At 42.0% G+C, this 23,166-nt stretch overlaps 1 protein-coding gene across 1 annotated transcript; it reads left to right on the top strand.

Moving 5' to 3' along the window:
• The first annotated feature begins 10,926 nt into the window (after positions 1 to 10,926).
• LOC112203789 (probable LRR receptor-like serine/threonine-protein kinase At3g47570) lies at positions 10,927 to 14,135 on the top strand. Its single transcript, XM_024344711.2, has 3 exons — positions 10,927 to 12,669; positions 12,720 to 13,577; positions 13,704 to 14,135. Exons 1-3 carry the CDS (start codon positions 10,947 to 10,949, stop codon positions 14,075 to 14,077), a joined length of 2,955 nt encoding a protein of 984 aa, XP_024200479.1. The 5' UTR covers positions 10,927 to 10,946; the 3' UTR covers positions 14,078 to 14,135.
• Positions 14,136 to 23,166: the final 9,031 nt, after the last annotated feature.

Genomic DNA, 23,166 nt, shown 5'->3' with positions numbered 1-23,166 from the left:
AAACTCCCACTCACCGTCATTTAAGAACTCAGCGTACGCGGCAAATGAGTCTAGGTCGCTCGCGGGCACATCTCTCGCCACATCCGTAGGAGCCTTGGGCGGAGCCTGTCGTGCCTTCTTCTGCTGACGGGCCCCAGTGATCTCCACGTCATCCTCCTCTTCCCCGCCAGAGTCATTTTGACGACGTTTTCGCTGAAGCACCCGTGTGCTTCCAGCGGGAGCAGGCCTCGATCCCCTCAGCGGTGGCTCCAACCCCGCAATGGTGACGGTATCCGTCGGCCGCACTATCTTCTTGTGTACCCCGCGCCGGATGGCAGGCGCCCTCTCTTTCAGCGGCACCGCCTCACTAACCGCACCAGTCCCCACCTAAACGACAGGCAGGCCGTCATCACCAAGATGGGAGTGGTGCGGCATGGGTATCACCACGGGAACCTCGGACGGGCTTAGCGCCAGCGTTTCCGGGTTCACAACCGTCTGCTGAGCCGCCAGCCCGGAAGCGCACATGGTCTCCAAAAAATTGTCGATCTCGGCACGATCCATAGCTTTGGCAAAGGCGTCGCGACTCGCTTTGTTACCAGGCAGAGTTTCTAAAAAAAAAAAAAAACAGCAAACCAATCAGCCTGGGACAATCTGATCAAAGGTACGGTGTGGCGGAGATTGCTTCCCAACGACACGAGTAAGTTGTTGATCGACCAACAACTCCCAGCCAGTAAGGAGACGAAAATCCAGCAAGTTGCGATTCCGCCAGCAACCTCTGATACGTGCCACGCGACACTCTTCTTCGCGAGTTAGGTTATAGCGCAACCCCGCTGCACAAAAAGTAATTGTCAATACAGAGTACAAGGCTATATATAAAAAAAAACCCGCCAGTCAAGTTCAGCGGAGACCAGCAAACAACCTCGGATAGGCTGAAACTCCGACTTAATCCTAAACGTCGGCTCCCCCTCGTTGGACCCCGCTTGGTATTCCCACCCAGTCGGCAACACAGAAGGTACCCCGCCAGTGGGACATGGAATCTCTCAGGTTCTCGATCAGCTTGGGCGCTCCCTGGCGGCGACTCAGGTTTACCTGCCCTCTGCAACCTTGGCGCTTCACATACACCAGTTCGTAGAAGTGCAGCACCTCCGCCACAGTTGGTCCTTCACAACCGGACAACCGCCATAGCGAGTTCAGCGCCAGCATCAACCGCCACATGTTGGGGCAGACCTGCTCAAAAGCAAGGCCAAACTCGCACACCAAGATTTGAAGGTTTGGCACCAGCGGGAATGTCACCCCTAAATATCACTTCGTGCACGGCGGAAAACCCCGTTGTAAGAATCGAGGCCTTCTCGTCCACCGTCGGCGGACGCAGCTTCACCACGCCTGGCAACCGGAACATCCGCTTCAGCGGGTTGACAGCAACAACAGTCATCCCCCCTCCCGCCTCATCAACAGGGCTGCCGTCCTCGAGGACCCACGCTGACTCAGCATCCTCCCCCGCTACCTCTCCCCCGTCAGCCGAACCACTGGCAGCACTATTGCTTGCTAACAGCTCATCATGCATATTTTGGGCAGCGGCAGCGGGTCCTAGAACTCTCTGGCCGCGAAGCACTACCCATAACTACGTCCCAGGGAATGGTTTGTAGCGGCTCAACCTCTAGCGGTTCTGGCAGTGAGGTTCCTGCACGGGCAGACAGATGCAACGAGTCAATAAAAATTCTATCCGCCACGCTAAACGACACTTCAGATCCGGAGTCCTCACTGCTTGAAATCTCTATGACGTTGGCCATCCCAAACCCTAAAACCCAAATCAATCAGCTCACACAAGATCTAACCTATCCCTATATCAGTTAATACCCAAGAACGTCAAGAACAGCCACCCAGAAAATGCCAAAACAAGAACAAACACACTCAACCTAGATTCGACCATCTAGCAAATCCCTAAGCCCTAACCCTGTCAAACCCTATAACCCATCCCCAAGACTCACTTTACACCCTCAGAACACATCGGGAAAAAACATCACACAAAAAAAGACCCAAAACCCAGAAACTGGCCATAACAAATATCCAATGAAACAGGGATGAGGTTCAGATTACCAACCTCAAAGTTGAAGTCTCGGGTGAGATCGTAGGCACCTGTCTTCTATGCAGGAAATCGTCGTCCTTCCAGGTGTGATAACTCCACGAAGTCGCCGCAGTTTTCTTCTCGAATCTCAGACGAACAGACCTTGAAGACGAAGAGTGGAGTTTGAAGCTTTGGCAAAGTGTCAAATATCGATAACTTCCCCCCTTTTATGTCAACGTCAAACAATTCTAGGCCGTCCACTGAAAAATGACATCAAATACCAGTCGTACACATGTCCCACGACGCCTCGGTTACAAAATCCATCATTACTCGCATTAATGGCGAGGAGACGGCTAGGCTGAGGAGATACGCCTCCACACGCTAACCCTCTATAGGTTAGCCACGTGTCGATCACCATCAGACGAAGCGTCTAATGTAAGTCACCACTTGGGAGGAAATCGCCATTCGTCGGAAGTCTCCGCCAAGCGAAACCCCGCTAGCGGAACTTCTCACTTGTCACCTTCCAAGTGACGAAGTCCCCGCCAAGCGAAACCCCGTTAGCGGAAACTTCTCCCTTGTCACCTTCCAAGTGACAAGTCTCCGCTGAGCGAAACCCCGCTAGCGGAACTTCTCCCTTGTCCCCTTCCAAGTGACGAAGTCTTCGCTGAGCGAAACCCCGCTAGCGGAACTTCTCCCTTATCGCCTTCCACGTGACGAAGTCTCCGCTGAGCGAAACTCCGCTAGCGGAACTTCTCCCTTGTCACCTTCCAAGTGACGAAGTCTCCGCTGAGCGAAACCCCGCTAGCGGAACTTCTCCCTTGTCGCCTTCCAAGTGACGAAGTCTCCGCTGAGCTTCTCCCTTGTCGCCTTCCAAATGACGAAGTCTCTGCTGAGCGAAACCCCGCTAGCGGAACTTCTCACTTGTCACCTTCCAAGTGACGAAGTCTCCGCTGAACGAAACCCCGCTAGCGGAACTTCTCCCTTGTCGCCTTCCAAGTGACGAAGTCTCCGCTGAGTGAAACTTCTCACTTGTCCCCTTCCACGTGACGAGGCCTCCGCTAGCGGAACTTCCACTCGTCAACTTGCAGGAAAGGCAGCCTCCGCTACGCGCAACACCGCTGGCAGAACTCCCTTTCCATCTTGCAAACCGCGTACTTTGCTGAGCGCAACACCGCTCAATAAAATACCGCTAGGCACGTCTACGCGACGCTGCTTCCTGCTACAACCAGCCGGGGGATATCCGCCAGCGGCGAATCCCGAGGCCACGCCTCACTCTGACAACGACCGCCATGCGGCGTTACGGTCAGATCGTCCCTACGGGACACGGGGACTTGTCAACAGTCTACGACGGCCCTTATCAGGTACGTTGACCCCCGTCACTTGGGTACTAAAGATTGGGCTCGCTACCCAACACCCTCTGCTCCGTGCAGCCCCCTCCCCCTCAACAAATAAATTACCGACCATCCGGAGGTTTGTCTTGGCTAGGGAGTGGGGGACTCCCTGGCGGGCCTAGCAGGGGCCCACCCCAAAGGGTATAAAGCGTTCGCTCAGCAAATCCATGGTTGACGACGCACTGACGCTAATTATGCTTTTGCAAGTCTACCGGAGGTAACGCTTCACACCGCCGATCAACTCCCCAACCAAGATTGCCCTCCTTGACTGGGGACTTGGGGGACTTGTACCTACATGTGCATTTGCAAGTATAATTAGCTATAATGAGCCACGCTCATTGTACCGCCAGAGGTACCAACTCTCACCAAAGGAGTGACTTACGAAAATACAGCCAGGCGGGCTACCGCCTGAGCCCCGGATTGCCCCCAGATCACCGCTGAAGCGCCGCGCCAAGATAGCATCAGAAGCTCCAGACGCTGGGAATCGAAGCACATCAGTCCCACATCGAAAACAAGGAGAAGATCAGCCTTCTCCTCACCTATAAAAGGTTCTCTCTTCTCTCCTCATTAATTACGCATTTACTACTCACCTATTGTTATGCCGCCCGTGTGCATTGACTAACTTAGGCATCGGAGAAGTGAAGACCGCCCAACGCGGTGTCCCTCTGACGCCCTGTTTCTCGTGTAACAGCTAGCGAAGGCTATACATCAATCCTCAGAATAGCGGTCCGCCCACCGGACCTGCGTTAAACAAGAGATCGGCTACCGCCGGACTTTTAGCATTAACAAGGAGTGAAGTGCATTTAATGCAACAATACTAGGATATAGGTGTTAATGTAGCTCTTGTAAGATTTACTCGAGTACAACTATTTTTTTTTTGTAAACTTTATTTATTTTATTATTTTTTTGGGTGTCTTAGTGTGTCTAGCTGGTCTTCTACATTTGGCTACTTTTATCATGGACTATGATTTGACCTGATTGGTCTTCTTTGTGCTCTAATCAGTCAGAGAGAGACAGAAGAGCCTGAAGATGCAACCAAGGGAAGAGATGTGTTCAATGAGAAGCCTCCTGCTGATGAACTCTTGGCTGCATCTGATATAGGCAAATCAGTCACGACATCCCTTCCTGACAATGTGGTGAGTTACTGTGGATCTTGGAAATAATGGACCTTCTCATCCATTTACTTCTATCTTTCTAGACTATGAAGTACTACAATTCTTGTAAGCAAAAATGTGAAAATGAGTGCATGCATAGGGAATCTCAAATCCTGTAAACCGTAGAAGTAGAATCTCATTGAAGAACTTGGATGAAATTTTCATTGTTCTCTTGCGTGAATCATTAAATTTTTAGCAAGACATGTTAGAGATAGGAGATATTCAAAGGATAAGAAAAAGAAAGGATGATTCAAGTACTTGTTTGGTTTTGTTGTTTTGCAAAAGTAAAATAAAGAATCAACAATACATTTCATAACTGAAATTATGTGTCTGTGTCTGTGTATTATATAGATTCTTTGGAAAGACTTTTCTATATAGGAGTATCATTTTTGTTTTCTTAGTGAGAAATAAGAACCCTTTATACATAGGAGGAATGGTCAGGCCCATGGTTTGCTCCTAAGTGCTGTGGGGTTCAAACTGCTAACTGTACCTGCCTAGCTGATTGCTGAGTTTCCTGTCTCCGAAAGGTTGTAGGGTACGGCAGGTCGCCCGAGTTCAAGCCTGGGGCCTTGAGGCGGGTTTGGGGGATATGTTGGGGGGAGGGAGAGAAAATCAAAGTGAAATATTTCTGTACACTCCACCCAATGTTATCCTCTTTGGTTATGTTTTAGTTACAGTATTCTTTTTTTTTTTTGTGACAAACAGTTGCAGCATTTACTAATTGGGGGAACCAAATACAAATGGAAGGGAATTGTTAGGGCATATCCTCTTTAATGGATTTGTGGGAGTAAGAAACAGAAAACAAAATCAAAGTTCCACCTTACGCTGTGGATTAGCTCGTTAGATGTATATTGGTTTGCACATTTTCTTGAAGATATTATGCCTCCAGTATTGCTTTGTTTTTAAACACCATAGTTTACTTGGCTGCATACCTTTGGACTTGCAGGCTGTTTGATCTTGTGTTTCTTGTTTTTCTCTTCCCTCCCCCATTTGTTTCTATTGAAAAATTCTATCTCCCGACCTGTTTCCCAGATTATGCATGCTATAATGGGAGACATACACATGAAGCTGTATCCAGAGGAATGCCCTAAAACTGTGGAGAACTTCACAACGCACTGTCAAAAGGCTATTATGATAACCTCATATTTCATCGAGTCATCAAAGGTTTCATGATACAAACAGGAGATCCTTTAGGAGATGGTACTGGTGGCCAATCTATTTGGGGAAGGGAGTTTGAGGATGAATTTCACAAAAGGTAAATTTTATATCAGATTGTGATAAAAGATTTCTGATATCTTGTCTGTTTGCTTGGCAGTATTTCAATAGTGAAAAAAAAAGAACTGTTTGCATGTCTAACTGGTTTCTCCTACTACCTGGTGCAACATGGACAGAAAAAGGGTGCTAACATGTATCAAATCCTCTTATGTTTTCGTGTTTTACTCGTTCTCATGCACACATATGAACGCTCCTGATTGCACACATACATCTAATGTCAGTTGCCCCAAACTGACGTTGGTGGTGGGTGAATTCATTGCAACAGTAATTGCTGTAGTGACTAGTGTCTATGCAAGCTAACCATTTTTGATAACTTTTGAAGATGGATGTGGAGCACTTTCCTTAGTAGTCTGAATACTATAATATATATACCTCTGCTAGCTAGTATGGATGCTTTTATAGGATAAACAACTTCCAAAAATGGTATGGGAATTGAGTTTTTCTAGATCTGAATGGAGTTGAAACTTGGAACACTTAACATGTCTCTCTGTGTAATTGATTGGAGATGCAAACATGATAAAACTAGTGCTGTTTCTTATTGCTGTGACTTATAACTGAAATGTTCATTGATGTGATGTTTGTGTTCCGTCAGTTTACGACATGATAGGCCTTTTAGTCTTTTATTGTATCAATGGCAAATGCTGGCCAAAACACAAATGGATCTCAGTTCTTTATCACCACAGAGGCTACTCCTTGGCTGGACAACAGTTTTTGGAAGAGTGATCAAGGGAATGGATGTGGTTCAGGTATGATTGAGCTTAAGCTTTGACAAAATGATGATAAAGATTTTAGTGCATATTAATCCCTTGAACTTATTAATTGAATATGTTACAACGTACAACTGGGATGACAACATTCTTCATTGCAAATGCAAGGTGAAGTGAAAATATTTTCAATGGATCATAGATGTGATACCCTTGTTCATTCTTGGCAGGCTATAGAAAAAGTAAAGACAAACAAGGATGACAAGCCCCACCAAGATGTGAAAATTTTAAATGTTACTGTCCCCAAGTCTTAAAATTATCATAGATGGTAGACCAGTTTTCTGTCTGAACAAGGTTGGTGGTTGTTTTGGTGACATTTGGTGGGAACAGATTGCATTCAGGTATTTTTATATCCATATTTTTACTTATGGTCACCATTGGTTCAGCACTGTAAGGATGACTAAATCGGAGCTAAAAACTGGAGGTAGGAAAGAGGAACATAGGAGCATGTATTACATTTTTGGGGAGGAACAAGGTATCAGCGTTGGTCACTTGCTCTTCAGTACTTTGAGATTTCTGAAGCTGAACTTGCGGCCTACCTTTTTGTCTGTGCTTCACATTTTTGATATATGCCTGGCTGCATCCCTGTAGATCCCAGCTAAAGATAAAACTTAGCTACTGATGTGTACTTACCCAAACATTTCCAGGTTCAACTCCCTGGCACAGTGGTGGAGCCAGAACTTTAAGTTTACTAGGGCACAAATAGATATATCAAAACATATAAAATTTCTAAATCAAAATTTCTATCTATTAACTTGATTATTGTCATCGACATGATTTCTTATTTTAAAATCATTTCAAAACAGTATCCTTATCTATATTAGTAAAATATTTTCTCAGTAAATAAGATCCAACAATCATTTAACAAAATGCAATAGTATTTGATTTTCTTTTATACTAAAGTGATAGTCGGAGTTAAAGTTGGGTGACTAAAGTGAGATTTTATAAACATGAGTGACCAAAATGTCAATCAAGTGAAAGTTGAGTGACTAAAACGATATTTTTTCCTATCTTATATAATTAAGAAAATTCTTGAAGGAATAGTTAAATTTTTGAACTACCGTATATGCCCTCACATAGTATAGATATTAATAAATAAATTATTTCTATATGAGGATAAGATAGTCAATTGATTATATCATATTTCAAAATATTGCAATATCTCCCATGAAAAAAGGAGAAACTTTTGTAACTTTTTTTAATTTAAAAAAATAAAAATAAAAGCCAATTGACATGGCTAGTGAATATATTAAGTAAAGAAAAACATCTATAATTATTTAATAAATTTTTTTTTTATAATTAACTAAGCATAAAACAACACGAACTAGAAACAAGCAACAACATAAATTCAAAAAGGGAAAAAGTTACTTCAAGGAATTGAAGTGATCCATTCATAATTTCAACAACACAACACACAACATACCAGAAAAAAAAATGCTGCTAAAGAGAATTGATCCCTAGACCTCCTTACTAGCAAAAACAAATCCACCACTGCACCAAGATAGCACTTACTGATCAAATGTAACTAAATTTTATTTGTATGTTAAAAAGTCAGTGGGTCCCGTGACCCACTGTGCCCCTATGTGGCTCCGCCTCTGCCCTGGTATGACAACAGCCATTAATGAAATTTTTAGCTTCTGAGTTTCTAGTCAGCTCCGTGTCAAAGTTCATCCCGAATACCATTTGCTATATTTTCTAGTTCACTCTTTATTTTATCTCATTTGGTGATGATGACATTTTGCGTTGGTTTTTTGATTGATTAAATAAAACTTGTGAAGTAGATTGCATCTGTTGGACTTGGGACTTGATAAGTGAGCTCTGCTTCAAGTAATATGATAGGACTTGGGACTTGATAAGTTTTGTGATGTAGAACAGATGGCAGCCCAATTCGAGGAGCAGTTTGATCGCGCAAAAGGGGGAAAACGAAAAGGTACTAGTAGCCACGAATGAGCTCGGTGTCCGATTGGGGCGCATCATAGCTTTCCGGAAAGGGAATCGTGCCAGGAACAAGACTCATTGCTTAGCTATGAGCTATGGGCTTTTTCGAGCTTCCGGGATCGTTTAGGGCCTCAAAACGCAGTTTTTCTATTTTTTTCTGAATTTTGATTTTCTAGTCTATTTTGGATTGTTTTCGTTTTTACCCATGGGCTTTAGGGTTTCATTGTTAGTCGCCCTAGGGTTTATTTTCTCTTATTTAAGCAGCCTTAAGCGGCTGCAGAACACATCTTTTATCATATTATCAATTAAATTGAGATTTATCTTTTATCTCTGGTGGACTTCAAGAACTTTGTTCTAGGTTTATTGCTTGTAAACCTTAGGTGATCTTTCCGACTGCGTCATTTTGGTTCAGTAAAACAACACTATGATTTATGATTGCGACATAACCCGACATTAGGAATAGAGCATCTATATAAATTTGTTTTGACGCGTCTTGTTTTTCTTACCCCTCTTTCCTGGCAATTAAGAAATGCCATATAGAGAAAAATCAACATATACATTATGAACTGAACTTGATCTTGGTCTTGGTCTTGGTCTTGTTCTTGTTTTTCTTTTCCCTCTTTCCCGGCAATTAAGAAATGCCATAGTGAGAAAAATCAACATATACATTATGAACTGAACTTGATCTTGGTCTTGGTCTTTGGAATCCAAATAGATGTGATTTCATAGTTGCTGATTATATTCTTTGGAAAATAGATGCCCTCATTGTGGGTTAATTTCTTTCATCGGTTGAAATAAACATATCTGGGAATACTCTATGATGAGTTGTCGAGCAGTCGAAGGACATTTGTTGTGGGCAAAGTTCCAAAGTTGTAATTTATTCATGTTATTGACTTGATAGAATTGATTTTTTTTTTTTTTTGACAGAAGTGATTCGCTCTATAGTATAGGTGTAATCAACATCCTGTGTCCTACAATTTTAACCCTCCATATGAGTCATGACTCTGTTTTTGTAGTATGATTGACTAATTAATCAAACCACAAGACTGAAGTTAGCCATTTTGAAACCACATGTGCAAATTTGAGCTTAAAACCTCTACCAAATAGTATAATGTTGTTCGGTGAAGTTGTACTGAACAAAACACAAAATACAATATGTTAGGATTCATGAATTATAAACACTGAAATTTGATTATGGAGGTTGAGAAATAAGGTGTGTAAGGTTTAACGAAAATTATGAAATTTATTAGCCGTATAGGATCGTGCAAGTGTTTTGTAGGATAAGGTAAATTTCAATAAATTATTATCCTTAATTGCAATATGAAACCCTATGCATTTCAATAAATCAGACATATACAGAGTAAACAAAGAATTTGACAGGGTGATTATAGCAGCACACAAAATCAAATTACCAAAGTTTTATTTTGATGATTGGCTAGTGTTGGAGCTTTGTGTTATCAATCCGACATTGGAAATTTAATTCAAGTCGTAGCCAATTTATGTGTAATTCCAGTTACTTTCATATATACTGAATACAGACATTAGACTAATCCCTACTTTCAATCCTATTTTTATAACAAGTCCAGATTTGTATTAGAAATCAGTCGATGTTTCTTACTGCAGGAATATAGGTACCGTCCTGATTCGTTGCAAGTAAATGGAGACAGATTTGTTGAGATACAAGCCCGTATTCTTATCAAAACTTCAGTCCTTCGATTCAGCCTTTCAATAGTATATAAAAGCAATATTAGTAGATATTGGAAGTCATACATTCACAATTTCTGTTACTAATGGAAGTCATGCATGCACACTACTGTTACTGAGCTTTACTTTCTGTATAGGTCTTGTTCTCATTGTCAATTGGTATAGGATCGATAGAGTAGCTATTGGTTTGTACCTAAATTAAGGGAAATTTATTTTTTCCCTTATTATTGTAAATGAGTGATTCAAGGAGTGATAGAAGACTTTGGCTGGGTCTGTAAACGTTTTCTCACTTTTAAGTTATACCAGAATCTTCCAAAAATGATCTACCTTTGTTTTCAACATTGGAAGATAAAGCATAAAGTCTAGAAAAGCAACATGAAATTCGATATCTTCACGCCGAACCTTCGCAGGTCATTTCTTTTCATCAAAAGCAAAGACGATGGGTCACTCCAAAGTATGAACAATCAATAAGCAGCCAAGTCAATTTTCTGCTGCTATGATCTGATCCTTGAATTACTTTTGACATGTCTCAAATGGAAATAGCAAATTTCACAAACAAATACCCATGACTCAGTTTCAAGCAAGTTCGAACAAGATGCGGGTTTTGGCTGTGGAAGTGATCTTAATAGTATGCTCTCTTTCAAGTGCAATATTTGTTTGCTGTCTTAACTCCTCCATGCATTTGGACCAACCCTTCACCTCTAGGCTGAAAGGAAATGAAACCGATAGGCTGGCACTCTTATCCATCAAAGGCAACATACAGCATGATCCCAACCGCGTCCTGAGCTCCTGGAATAACTCCATTCACTTCTGCTTGTGGCACGGTGTCACTTGCAGTTCAAGGCATCGTCAGAGAGTCACCATGCTGGACCTCAACTCCCAAGGCCTGGCTGGCTCCATATCCCCACACATAGGAAATCTGAGCTTTCTAAGGGATCTTCGCCTCCATAACAATAGCTTCTCTCAAGAAATTCCTCCACAAATTGGGCATTTGCGTAGGTTACAGGTATTGGATTTAGAGAATAACTCATTTATTGGCCGTATTCCTGCCAACATATCCAATTGCTTCAACCTCATCTCTCTCTCCTTTAGTCGCAACAAACTGGCGGGTGAAATTCCTTCCAATCTTGGTTTCTTGTCTAAGCTTCAAAAACTTGTTTTACAATCTAACAATCTAACGGGAGAAATCTCTCCTTCCTTGGGGAACCTTTCATCTCTTACAGTATTTGCTGCATTTGATAACAACTTAGTGGGGAGCATACCTAGTTCTCTAGGCCAATTGAAAATGTTAACCTTTTTCTCGTTGGGCCAAAATAAGTTGTCTGGTACCATCCCTCCTTCCATTTACAACTTATCGGCTATTGTTACTTTTTATGTGGCTTTTAACCAAATTCAGGGGAGTATTCCCTCACACTTGACCACTGCATTTCTTAACCTCAAGGTCTTTAACATTAATGATAATGAATTTACTGGGGTCATTCCTGTGTCGATATCCAATGGAACAAGTCTCGTGTCGTTCAATGTTGGACGTAACAATCTAACTGGACAAGTGCCCAATTTGCAAAAGGTTCATAACCTCAGAACATTCATTGTTCTGTCTAATCATCTCGGAAGCGGTAAACAAGGCGACCTGAGCTTTGTCTCAGAGTTGATGAATGCCACACAGTTAAGACGGTTGGGTTTAGGCTTCAATAATTTCGGAGGGACATTGCCCACATCAATATCCAATCTTTCAACCAGTCTTCAAATGCTTTGGGTTGAACGAAACCAACTACATGGAAGCATCCCAACTGGTTTAGAAAATCTTGTGAATTTGCAATCACTGATTTTGGAGGTAAACTCCTTCACTGGTAGCATCCCCGCTGACATTGGGAAGCTTTCGACGCTTGGGGAATTGTATCTTGACTACAACCAATTATCAGGAAGCATTCCATCTTCTCTTGGAAATTTAACCATGTTAAGCCGTCTTTACTTGCTAGCAAATAATCTTAGCGGCAGCATCCCTTCGAGTCTAGAGAAATGCCACGAGTTGTTGGAACTGGATCTTTCTCAAAATAACCTTAATGGTACAATACCCCAGCAACTACTTATTGGCCTCCTCTCCTTATCAATTTCTCTCGACTTGTCCAGAAACCACTTTGTTGGTTCCCTTCCTGTGCAGATCGGCAAGTTGAGGAATCTAGGCGTACTTGACGTTTCTGAGAACATGTTATCGGGAGAGCTTCCTAATAGCCTCGGTGATTGTGAGAGTTTAGAAGGACTATACTTGCAAGGAAATTACTTCAAGGGGCTCATTCCCTCATCTATGAAGAACTTGAGAGGCCTTCGAGATTTAGACCTTTCTCGAAATAATTTGTCAGGACATATTCCACTGTTTTTAAGGACTTTGGAAACTTGGAGTATTTGAACCTATCCTTCAATCACTTATGGGGGGGAGTACCAATTGAAGGTGTTTTTAAGAATGCAAGTGCAACATCAGTTGTTGGAAATGCTGCACTCTGCGGAGGTATTGCAGAGCTTCAACTACCTGTGTGCAAATCTGAAGTGTCTAAAGCAAGAGGTTTGTCTCGCACAATAAAAATAGTTATGGCTTTAGTATCCGGGTTTACTTTGTTGGTAATTGCTATAATGCTATCCTTTTTACTTCATTGTAAGAAAAGGAAAGCAATTGAGTTGAGCACTTTGGGGAACTCGGTTTTGCGAGTCTCATATGCTACGCTCCTAAAAGCAACTGATGAGTTTTCTCCCACTAATTTGATTGGTGAGGGTGGTTTTGGTACTGTGTACAAAGGAATTCTCGATCTTGATAGAGTTGTTGCTGTAAAGGTACTTAACATGTTATACAGGGGGGCTTCAAAGAGTTTCATAGCTGAATGTGACGCACTGAGAAACATCAGGCATCGAAATCTAGTCAAGATTATAACTGCATGTTCAAGTGTTGATTTTCGTGGGAATGATTTCAAGGCTCTAGTTTATGAATTCATGGAAAATGGGAGCTTAGAAGAGTGGTTGCATCTAACCAGTGGAATTGAAACGGTAATAGATGCACCCAAAACTTTAAGTCTTGTCCAGAGGCTCGATATCGCCATTGATGTTGCTTCTGCATTGGATTATCTTCACGATCATTGTGAAACACCAATAGTTCATTGTGATCTCAAACCAAGTAATGTTCTTTTGGACAAAGAGCTGACTGCACATGTTTCCGACTTTGGGTTGGCAAGGTTTCTCTCAAAATTAACTGATAACGTTTCTGGAAATCAATCAAGCTCCATTGGAATAAGAGGATCGGTTGGTTATGCTGCTCCAGGTAATTATTCTCATATGCTTCACAAATTTCTCATCTTCTTTACTATTACATAATTCATTGAGAGCTATTTTATTTTATGTACAGTTGTAGTGACAAATATTAGTGATATTATTGTTTGAACTGTAGAGTATGGTATGGGAAGTGAGGTGTCAACATATGGGGATGTGTACAGCTTTGGCATTCTCTTATTAGAAATGTTTACTGGGAAGAGACCTACTGATCCTATGTTCAATGACGGCTTGAATCTTCATAACTTTGTGAAGATGGCTCTACCTGAACATGTTGAGGAGATTACGGATTCACTACTTGAAGGAGGCATCACCACTATCGATGAAGCTCGCAATCAACCCATCGCAAGTCCACCACAGAAGATTGAAGAGTGCTTGACGTTGATATTTGGAATTGGAATTGCATGTTCTGCTGAATCCCCAACAAACCGAAAGGATATAAGTGATGTTGTATCTGAATTGCACACCATCAGGAACAATCTTCTTGGCTAGAACTTTTTAAATTGTTACTTTTATATATGTTGTATGCTTCTTGTATTTTGATCATTACTTTGTTTTTCTTTATTGTCATTAATTTGTTGTCTTTGAAGTCATGTTGTTGCCACTACTTGTACTAATTTAGCGTGCAATTGTGTTTGAGGCCCTGAGTCTCCATTGTAATAAAAAGAATAAAAAGGAGTGTGCTAAATCGAGATTATCCTAATTCGGAAACACATGATCCCATTATGATCAATCAAGAATTTGAAGTCGGGTTTTTGTTTATCTTTCTTTCGGGTCTGAATCGACCGCTCTGCCTTCTTTCTCCGTTTCAAAACAAATCACCACCCAATTACAGACCACTGCACCATTTTTCAGTCAAAAAAAGCAGTCTAGTTCCGTCCAAGCTCCGGCCTACTTTCGGCGACGCTCAGACTTCGACACACATTGCTTCTCAGCCTCACTGTAGTTCAAGCTTTGAGCAGGAGCAAACATGGAGGAGGAGCCTCAGAACGGTAACGCGATCGCAGCGGAGAGTGAGGAGGAGCCGATAGTCGGGCCTGGCCCAGCCCCTCGAGCTCTGCCTAAGCGCCCTCTTCAGTTCGAGCAGGCTTACCTCGACTCCCTCCCCTCCGCTCTCATGTATAACATCACTATACTCTTAAACTAGTCTTCTCTGGATCGGACTTGAACTTTTAATTTGAGAAATTGAATTATAGGTTTTAATTTCCGTTTGAGTTCCGCAATTTGTGATAGGAAATCTGTGTTAGTTGGCTCCATAGTCCATACAACTTAAACCCTAAACCCTATGCTCATGTCAACTTAGCAAATCTATGTGTTAAGTTGAGGAGTCACTTTAATCTGTCGTGAGTTCAAATGCAAATTTTTGATGATCGATTTTGTTTGTCTTTGCCAAGAGCTTTGTTTAGTACTATTTCTCAACATGTATGTTTTTGTTTTCTTAATTTGGCGGCATCAACAGGTATGAAAAGAGTTATATGCATCGAGACATATGGTTATGTTGATAATATATACATCTCATATGGTAAAAATGGGACATTGTCTATTGTTGAAGGAAAATCGACTTTGTGTGCCTAATCAAACTAGGATTAGTTTCATGGTTGTAATAGGAGAGAGTTCTAGAATTCCTAGTCCTATTCAGAATAGTATTCCTTGTAATATTAGAACATGTACTTTGTAATCCCTATATATAGGGCTCATATTCTCAATAATGAAATACAATTCTCTTTTCAATCTCTCTCAAATATCTCATACTTAAACACGTTATCAGCGCGAGTTCTAACCACAAAACAAAAACCAAAACCCGAAAATCTTCTTCACCATCGCTGCACCTAGCTCGCGCTAGCCCTACCACCTACTGCTCCCTGCAGCACCTGCGGCACGCCTGCTGCCACCTACCGAGCTCGCTGCTACTCGCCTGGGCGCCCGTGCGCCTGCAGCCCTGCATCGCTGCTCCTACAGCCTTGCAGCACCTCTCGGCCCAGCCTCCTCCTGCGTCTTAGCTGCACTTGCAGTTTTTCCGGACCACCGTGCACCACTGTTGCCCCTGTAGCATCACCGCAGCCCTTGCTGCCCGTATACCTTGCTGTTGCACTACCAACTGGCTACACATCACCACCGAGCCACCAAGACCTCCCAATCGACACCAACTCGATCTACATCAACCCAAGCTTTCAAGTTTTCAAGCTACAAAATAACAAGTTTTTTATATTAAAGTTACCGCTTTTGAAATTTAATTTCTCCTTTTTCTTCGGGGACTTGCAACCTCCCTTCTTCTTCATCCCACCTTTCTTATAACGTGGGTTCGATTCTTGAAAAGCGGAATCGTGGGGATTCATGCTATTAGCGAACTAAGAGTGTTTGTAAGACTTCGGACTAAGAGCGTCCGTAAGCATCGATTTATGACCATATAAACATCATTGTTTCGGTCTAATCCAATCATTCTTGGAAATCGATTTCTTGGTAGCATAGCTCGGAAATCTTATTATTTAGTTGTCATGGAAGTTATTAACTCTGAAACTAATATACTTCTTCTTCTTATTTCAGGATGTCGAAGCCGAAGCTTGACTTTCCTATACTTGACTCAACTGGCTCGGAATATCATAGTTGGGTCACGGATGTTGAGAACCACCTCACTTCAAAAGGGATCCTACCCGTAATTCAGGCACCAAACCCCGAGCTCATATTTGAGCGTACGGCTACAAATAATGCCACCGCTCTCATCTTGATGAGACGCCATATGGATAAATCACTCCGATTGGAGTACATGGCAATTAAGGATGCTAGAGAATTATGGGTTGCGCTAGAAGAGCGTTTTGGCAATGTCAAGGACTCCCTCCTCCCCGACTTGAAAGTTCAATGGAGCAATCTGCGATTCGCCGACTTCAAGTCCATAGCTGAATTTAATTCAGAAGCTGTACGCCTCAAAAGCATGTTAGGGTTCTATGGACAACCTGTCACAGAGCAAGAGCTAATTGAGAAAACTCTCTCCACCTTTCCCGTCTCTGCAATTTTGGTATCAAAGCAATATCGAAACAAGTATAATACTGGACGGATCACGAGGTTTCATCAGCTAATTAATGTTATGGCTATAGCTGAAAAACATGATAATATCCTCGTGAAGAATTATAATTCAAGACCTGTCAGAACTAAGAGCTTTCAAGTGGTGAATTATAATAATACACCCAAAGGAGGGTGCAAGGAGCGGAACCCTAAAAATAAGGGACACAACGGACGTTTTGGTCCATATAACCGCCCTACAAAGGAAGGTAATCGTCAAATTGAAGGACAAACACGTGGCAATACATGGCAACATGGGAGAGATGGCCGTGGGGCTCCAGGACGTGGTGGAACAGCCCAAGGCCGTGGGAATGGCACCAACTCCTCTAGGGGACGCCACCCAAGTGCAAACAATGCACCTCAATTAAAGGGAGGCAATCACATTGATGTGTGTCATCGATGTGGATCAAGTGAGTATTGGTTCAAGTAATGCAATGCAAGCAATCAATTAGCTGCGCATTACAAGGCATATAGAGACTTTAGAGAGCATGAAGCCTATCTTGCCGAAGAAGAAGAAGATGGTGATGATGCCAACGTCAATCTCACCATAGCAGACTTCAAATCTGACAAAGAATTGCACAAGGATGCTGCAGATTTTGATTAGTGTAGTCCTTTATTTTTTCCAAGAATTATGTAATGGCGATATGCCTTAGTCAATACATGACAATTTTATTAACTCTTTCTCATATGGCGCACCCAATGAAGTATGATGTCTAGGAAAGTCATTGAGATTAGTGGTACTTAAGAGAGCCTCGCTCCACCGACATCTCTCTCTACTTTCCTGGTCATATTTGATTGGAGTTACCAAACGGATAGAGTGACTACGATTTGTCTGAATTTGATTCTTATATTGGATTAGACTATGGAAACTTTGATGTAATCATTGGCTATTATTAATAAAGTCTCGATTTATTTTATTCAATGTCTTGGACATATTTTAGTTTCGAACTTTATTATTTTTTCAGTATGTTTCCCGGTGAGCTAGAATGCCTCGTGGATAGTGCAACTACACATACCATCCTTCAAAATAGGCAACTATTTTTATGGATGACGCCTTCTCGATCTTCAATGACTACAATGGCTGGATCATCTTAATTGATTCATGGTAGAGGACCAACCCAATTTATGTTGCCAAATGGCACAACTTTAAATGTCACCGAAGCTCTTTATGCTCCTAGGGCAAGAAGAACCCTATTGAGCTTTAAAGATATAAGAGCCAATGGTTTTCATGTGGAAACACATTGTGAGAATGGACAAGAGTTCCTTTCCATCACCTCTAATGACTACGGACATAAAAGAGTCTTAGAGAAACTTATGTGTCGATCTAGTGGGTTGTATGCAACCACTATTCGAATAATTGAATCCAATCATGTTATGAGAGATGATTAATGGGATTCCGACACATATAGGGTTTGGCATGACCGTTTGGGACATCCAGGTCGTGATATGATGATCCATATATTAAAGACTTCGCACGGACATCCATTTTTCAGAACGAAAAGAAGTAAAAATCAGATTTTGGACCCTGAAAGAGCCCCTAAGCCTCACGGCGCAGTTCACCCCAAACCCGGCCATCCTTGGCCGGCGCCGTCGTCCCCCTGCTGCCCAAAGGTGGCTTTGATGCCACCAATGCTCTTTTGTCTCCAAATTTTACTTCTAAAGACAATTGTGACTTTGTGGCTCAACCAAAAATCCTCATTGGTTGTTTCTCAAGCCCATCATTCATTCTGCAAAGCCTGCTCTTTAGCCAAATTAGGATCGAGACCATCCTATGCAAAGGACACTAAAGAAAATATATCTTTCTTTCAAAGAATCCAAGGTGATATTTGTGGACCTATTCAACCACCTTGCGGACCATTTCGATATTTTATGGTGTTGGTTGATGCATCGACACGCTGGTCACATGTCATGCTTTTGTCCACTAGGAACGCTGCATTTGCTAAACTCCTAGCCCAAATTATTAAGTTAAGGGCTCACCACCCTGATCATCCTATTAAGTCTATAAGATTAGATAATGCTGGGGAGTTTACATCAAAAACTTTTGATGATTATTGCATGTCCATTGGGATTGAAGTTAAACATCCTGTTCCTCATGTTCACACCCAAAATGGTCTCGCAGAAGCTGCCATTAAACGACTACAAATGGTCGCTAGGGCATTGGTAATGCGCACCAATCTTCCTATTTCTGCTTGGGGCTATGCAATATTGCATGCCGCTGTGCTTATTCGTCTGAGGCCTACTACCACTCAACCCTTTTCTGCGTCCCAGATGGTGACTGGGTATGAGCCTGATGTCTCACACTTACACATATTTGGGTGTGCAGTTTATGTGCCAATTGCGCCGCCACAGCGCACCAAAATGGGTCCTCAACGACGATTAGGCATTTATGTTGGATATGATGCTCCAACTATTGTCTGCTACTTAGAACCCTTGACAGGCGATCTCTTTACTGCTAGATTTGCGGATTGTCATTTTGATAAGACAATCCTTCCATATTTAGGGGGAGATAAGAACATAAATGTTCAACATGAACGACAGGAATTGTCGTGGTCTGTCCCCACTCTGTCTCATCTTGATCCCCGACCTGAACAATCTGAAATTGAAGTGCGGAGAATTCTCGATCTTCATAACGTAGCAGAATCGATGCCTGATGTGTTTTCTGATATCGCTAAAGTGACGAGATCACATATACCTGCTGCAAACGTGCCTGCCAGGATTGATGTCCCCAAAATTAGAGGACATGATGCCATCTCAAGAGTACCTGAGAATGGCGCCAACGTCCCCCCTCATAGTGATGGTGACGTTGTGGCTAGGCCCATGGTTCCTGCCAGGAAGAGCGGGAGACCTATAGGTTTGATGGATTCTCGCCCAAGAAAGAAAGCGAGTTTGGCACAAAATAATCCATTGATCATCGATGTAAATAATCCATCTCATGAAAATATTCCGGATTATGGTTATGTCCAAGAGACATCATTGGGGGACGCTCCAATGTCAGAACCAATTCCTGAGAATAGAGAGATCTCCATGAACTACACTAGTGTACATGAGATGATTGATAGAAATTCTATGGCTATTGATGATGCATTTGCATATCATGTTGCAAAAGGAATTATAGGATATGATGATATCGAACCTCGCTTTGTCGAAGAATGTCAACGAAGAGCGGATTTGCCTAAATGGAAAGATGAGATCCAGGCTGAATTGGATTCACTAGCAAAGGGACAGGTATTTGGGCCTATAACGCAGACACCCCCAGATGTAAAACCTGTTGGCCATATATGGGTCTTTGTTAGAAAGCGTAATGAGAAAAATGAGGTGGTTAGATATAAAGCCCGCCTCGTGGCGCAAGGTTTCTCACAACGCTCTGGAATCGACTACGAGGAGACATATTCTCTCGTAATGGACATTATAACGTTCCGCTACCTTGTCAGTTTGGTAGTTTCTGAAAAACTTGACATGCAGCTTATGGATGTGGTTATAGCATATCTCTTTGGGGATCTAGATTCAGAGATATATATGAAGATTCCAGATGGACTTCAATTACCCAAATCAAGTGGCTCTAAACAACGGAGCGCGTTTTCAATAAGATTAAAACACTCACTATATGGATTAAAACAATCCGGACGGATGTGGTATAACCGTCTAAGTGACTACTTGATTGGGAAGGGATATACTAATAATGAAATATGCCCATGCGTGTTCATTAAAAGAACAAGTTTCGGATTTGCAATTGTAGTAGTTTATGTCGATGACATGAACCTAATTGGAACTCTAGATGAGTTGAAGGAAACTGCTAAATATTTGAAATCCGAATTCGAGATGAAAGATCTTGGGAAAACACGGTTTTGTCTCGGTTTAGAACTCGAGCATCGTAGTGATGGGATTTTAATCCATCAGTCTGCATATACTCAGAAAATTCTAAGGCGCTTTAATGAAGATAAAGCAAAGTCTGTGAGTACTCCCATGATCAGCCGTAGTCTTGAGCTCGGAAAAGATCCGTTTCGTCCAAAGATGAGGACGAAGAATCATTAGAGGCCGAAGTTCCCTATTTAAGTGCAATAGGCGCATTATTGTACTTAGCTCAATGCACAAGACCGGACATCTCATTCACAGTGAACTTGTTAGCTCAACATAGCTCTGCGCCAACACGCCGCCATTGGATTGGTGTAAAGACAATCTTTCGATTCCTAAGAGGTGAGATTGATATGGGCCTATTCTATTCCTACAGAGAGAAAAGGAATGACGGAAATTTGGGATCGGACCCCAAGAGGCAAAACGTCGCCGTCCAAGAGTTTGCCGTCGACCATGTTACCACCGCCGTCCATGGTGGCCAGCGTCTCCCTACTCCCCTCCATCAAAACGACAATGATGTTTTGATGGGTTTTGCTGATGCATGATATCTCTCTGACCCTCACAAAGGTCGCTCAGACTGGTTATGTCTTTACCATGGGAAGCACTGCGATATCTTGGAGGTCTACAAAACAGACTCTTGTTGCTACTTCCTCAAATCATGCAGAGATTATTGCTCTGCATGAAACCGTGCGTGAATGCATATGGCTAAGATCTATAATTAGACATATTCGAGGAGGTTGTGGTTTGAAGTCTACCACAGATGAACCTACATGCATTTATGAGGATAATGCAGCTTGTATTGAGAAAATGAAGTTAGGTTTCATCAAGGACGACAACACCAAGCATATATCGCCTAAATTCTTTTACAATCAGCAACAACAATCACTTCTAAAGATTGAAGTGAATCAAATCTGATCAGAGTATAATGTAGCGGACTTATTCACTAAGTCGTTACCTAAATCCACATTCGAGAAACATGTGAAGAGCATCGGATTGAGAAAGTTATCCGAACTCCCACGATTGTAGCAATCAGGGAGAGATATCAACATCAGGGGGAGTTATGATGTCTACATGTTCGATCTCGAAGAGTGAAGGACGTATTGTACTCTTTTTCTCCTCCTCGAGCTTGTTTTTGTCCCACAGAGTTTTTGACTCGAGCAAGGTTTTTAACGAGGCAACGGACGAAGCGTCACCACCAAGATTGAGCGGCACAAGGGGGAGTGTTGAAGGAAAATCGACTTTGTGTGCCTAATCAAACTTTGATTAGTTTCATAGTTGTAATAGGAGAGAAAGTTCTAGAATTCCTAGTCCTATTCGGAATAGTATTCCTTGTAATATTAGAACATGTACTTTGTAATCCCTATATATAGGGCTCCTATTCTCAATAATGAAATACAATTCTCTCTTCAATCTCTCTCAAATATCTCATACTTAAACACCTATGGATTTATAAGGGTTTAGGTCACTCCATCCATTGCCAATTGGTTTTGGATGTGAACCCCAGATTACTTTATCATGGTATCAAAGCGGGTTATCCCACGTGTGCATGCCTGGTGGCTACACGGGCTCCATGTCACTCAAAGTTGTCCACGAGTATGGCTTGAAAATTCACCACACATGTGGGGGCGTGTTGAGAATATATACATCCCATATGAGAAAAATTGGACCTTGCCAATGGATTTATAAGGGTTTGGGCCACTCCATCCATTGCCAATTAGTTTTGGATGTGAACCCCAGATTACTTTATCAGGTTACTCATGTTGCTGTGTCGGCGGCCAAATTTGTCATCACTGAAGTGTTGATGGTATATTTTCTCATGGCATGAAATCGCTATACAGATCTGCCACTTTTATTGTGCATGTTGTCTGCTACATTTGCATTGGTAGCGTATTATTTTACTATAATTGGCTATTTGGAAAACTTTGGTTTGGATTGCCTTACAGAAGTTCCATTAGGACAAGTATCAAGCATTCAGGAAAAGTTTCCAGGTAACATCATGATTGGACTCATTTAGAAAATGTGGCCTTCTATAAGGAGTTTTGCGGTAAGTGGTTTGATGTCATTAAGCTGGGCTAAGGCGGTGTGTGTACACAGATCTATAATTAATTTGGTTACATCACGATGAACTATTTTCTGGCTCTTACAATGGACGTCATGCATTGTAAGTGAAGCGTGTGTTTGAGCTGAAGGGGTTTCCACGACTAACTCATCATGCGAGTTGCGACATAGTTCTTTTGAATAGTGTCTTAAGTACAAGCATGGATGCAAATTTTCTTCATTCACAAGCATAATTTATAGCAGCAATGCCCAATGAGGATCTAAGTTTTATTATAATCTAACTAGATGTTGTCTAGTTTATATTATTACCTGGACTGGTGAATTGGTGCATATTACTCCTAACAAATTTTCATTCAGCTAATTTTGGCTGTCTTCAATTCATTACATATATAGATACACCTTTTGTTTTCCTCATTCATTTATCTCTTTTGACCAGGACATTTGAAGTTTTGGAAGAAAAAGCCCATCGGCATTGAATTCGCGAAGCATTTTAGGTCTCACCTTGGTCCCATTGAAGGCCTAGCTGTAAGTTTATCTTCATTACCTCATTACGTGCATACCATGTGCCATCTTGCTTTTAGGTTGATTACTGTTTTGTTCTAATCTACAATGGA

This window comes from Rosa chinensis, chromosome 5, assembly GCF_002994745.2.
Source record: "Rosa chinensis cultivar Old Blush chromosome 5, RchiOBHm-V2, whole genome shotgun sequence".
NCBI lineage: Eukaryota > Viridiplantae > Streptophyta > Magnoliopsida > Rosales > Rosaceae > Rosa > Rosa chinensis.
This window is presented reverse-complemented; position numbering and strand designations above follow the sequence as displayed.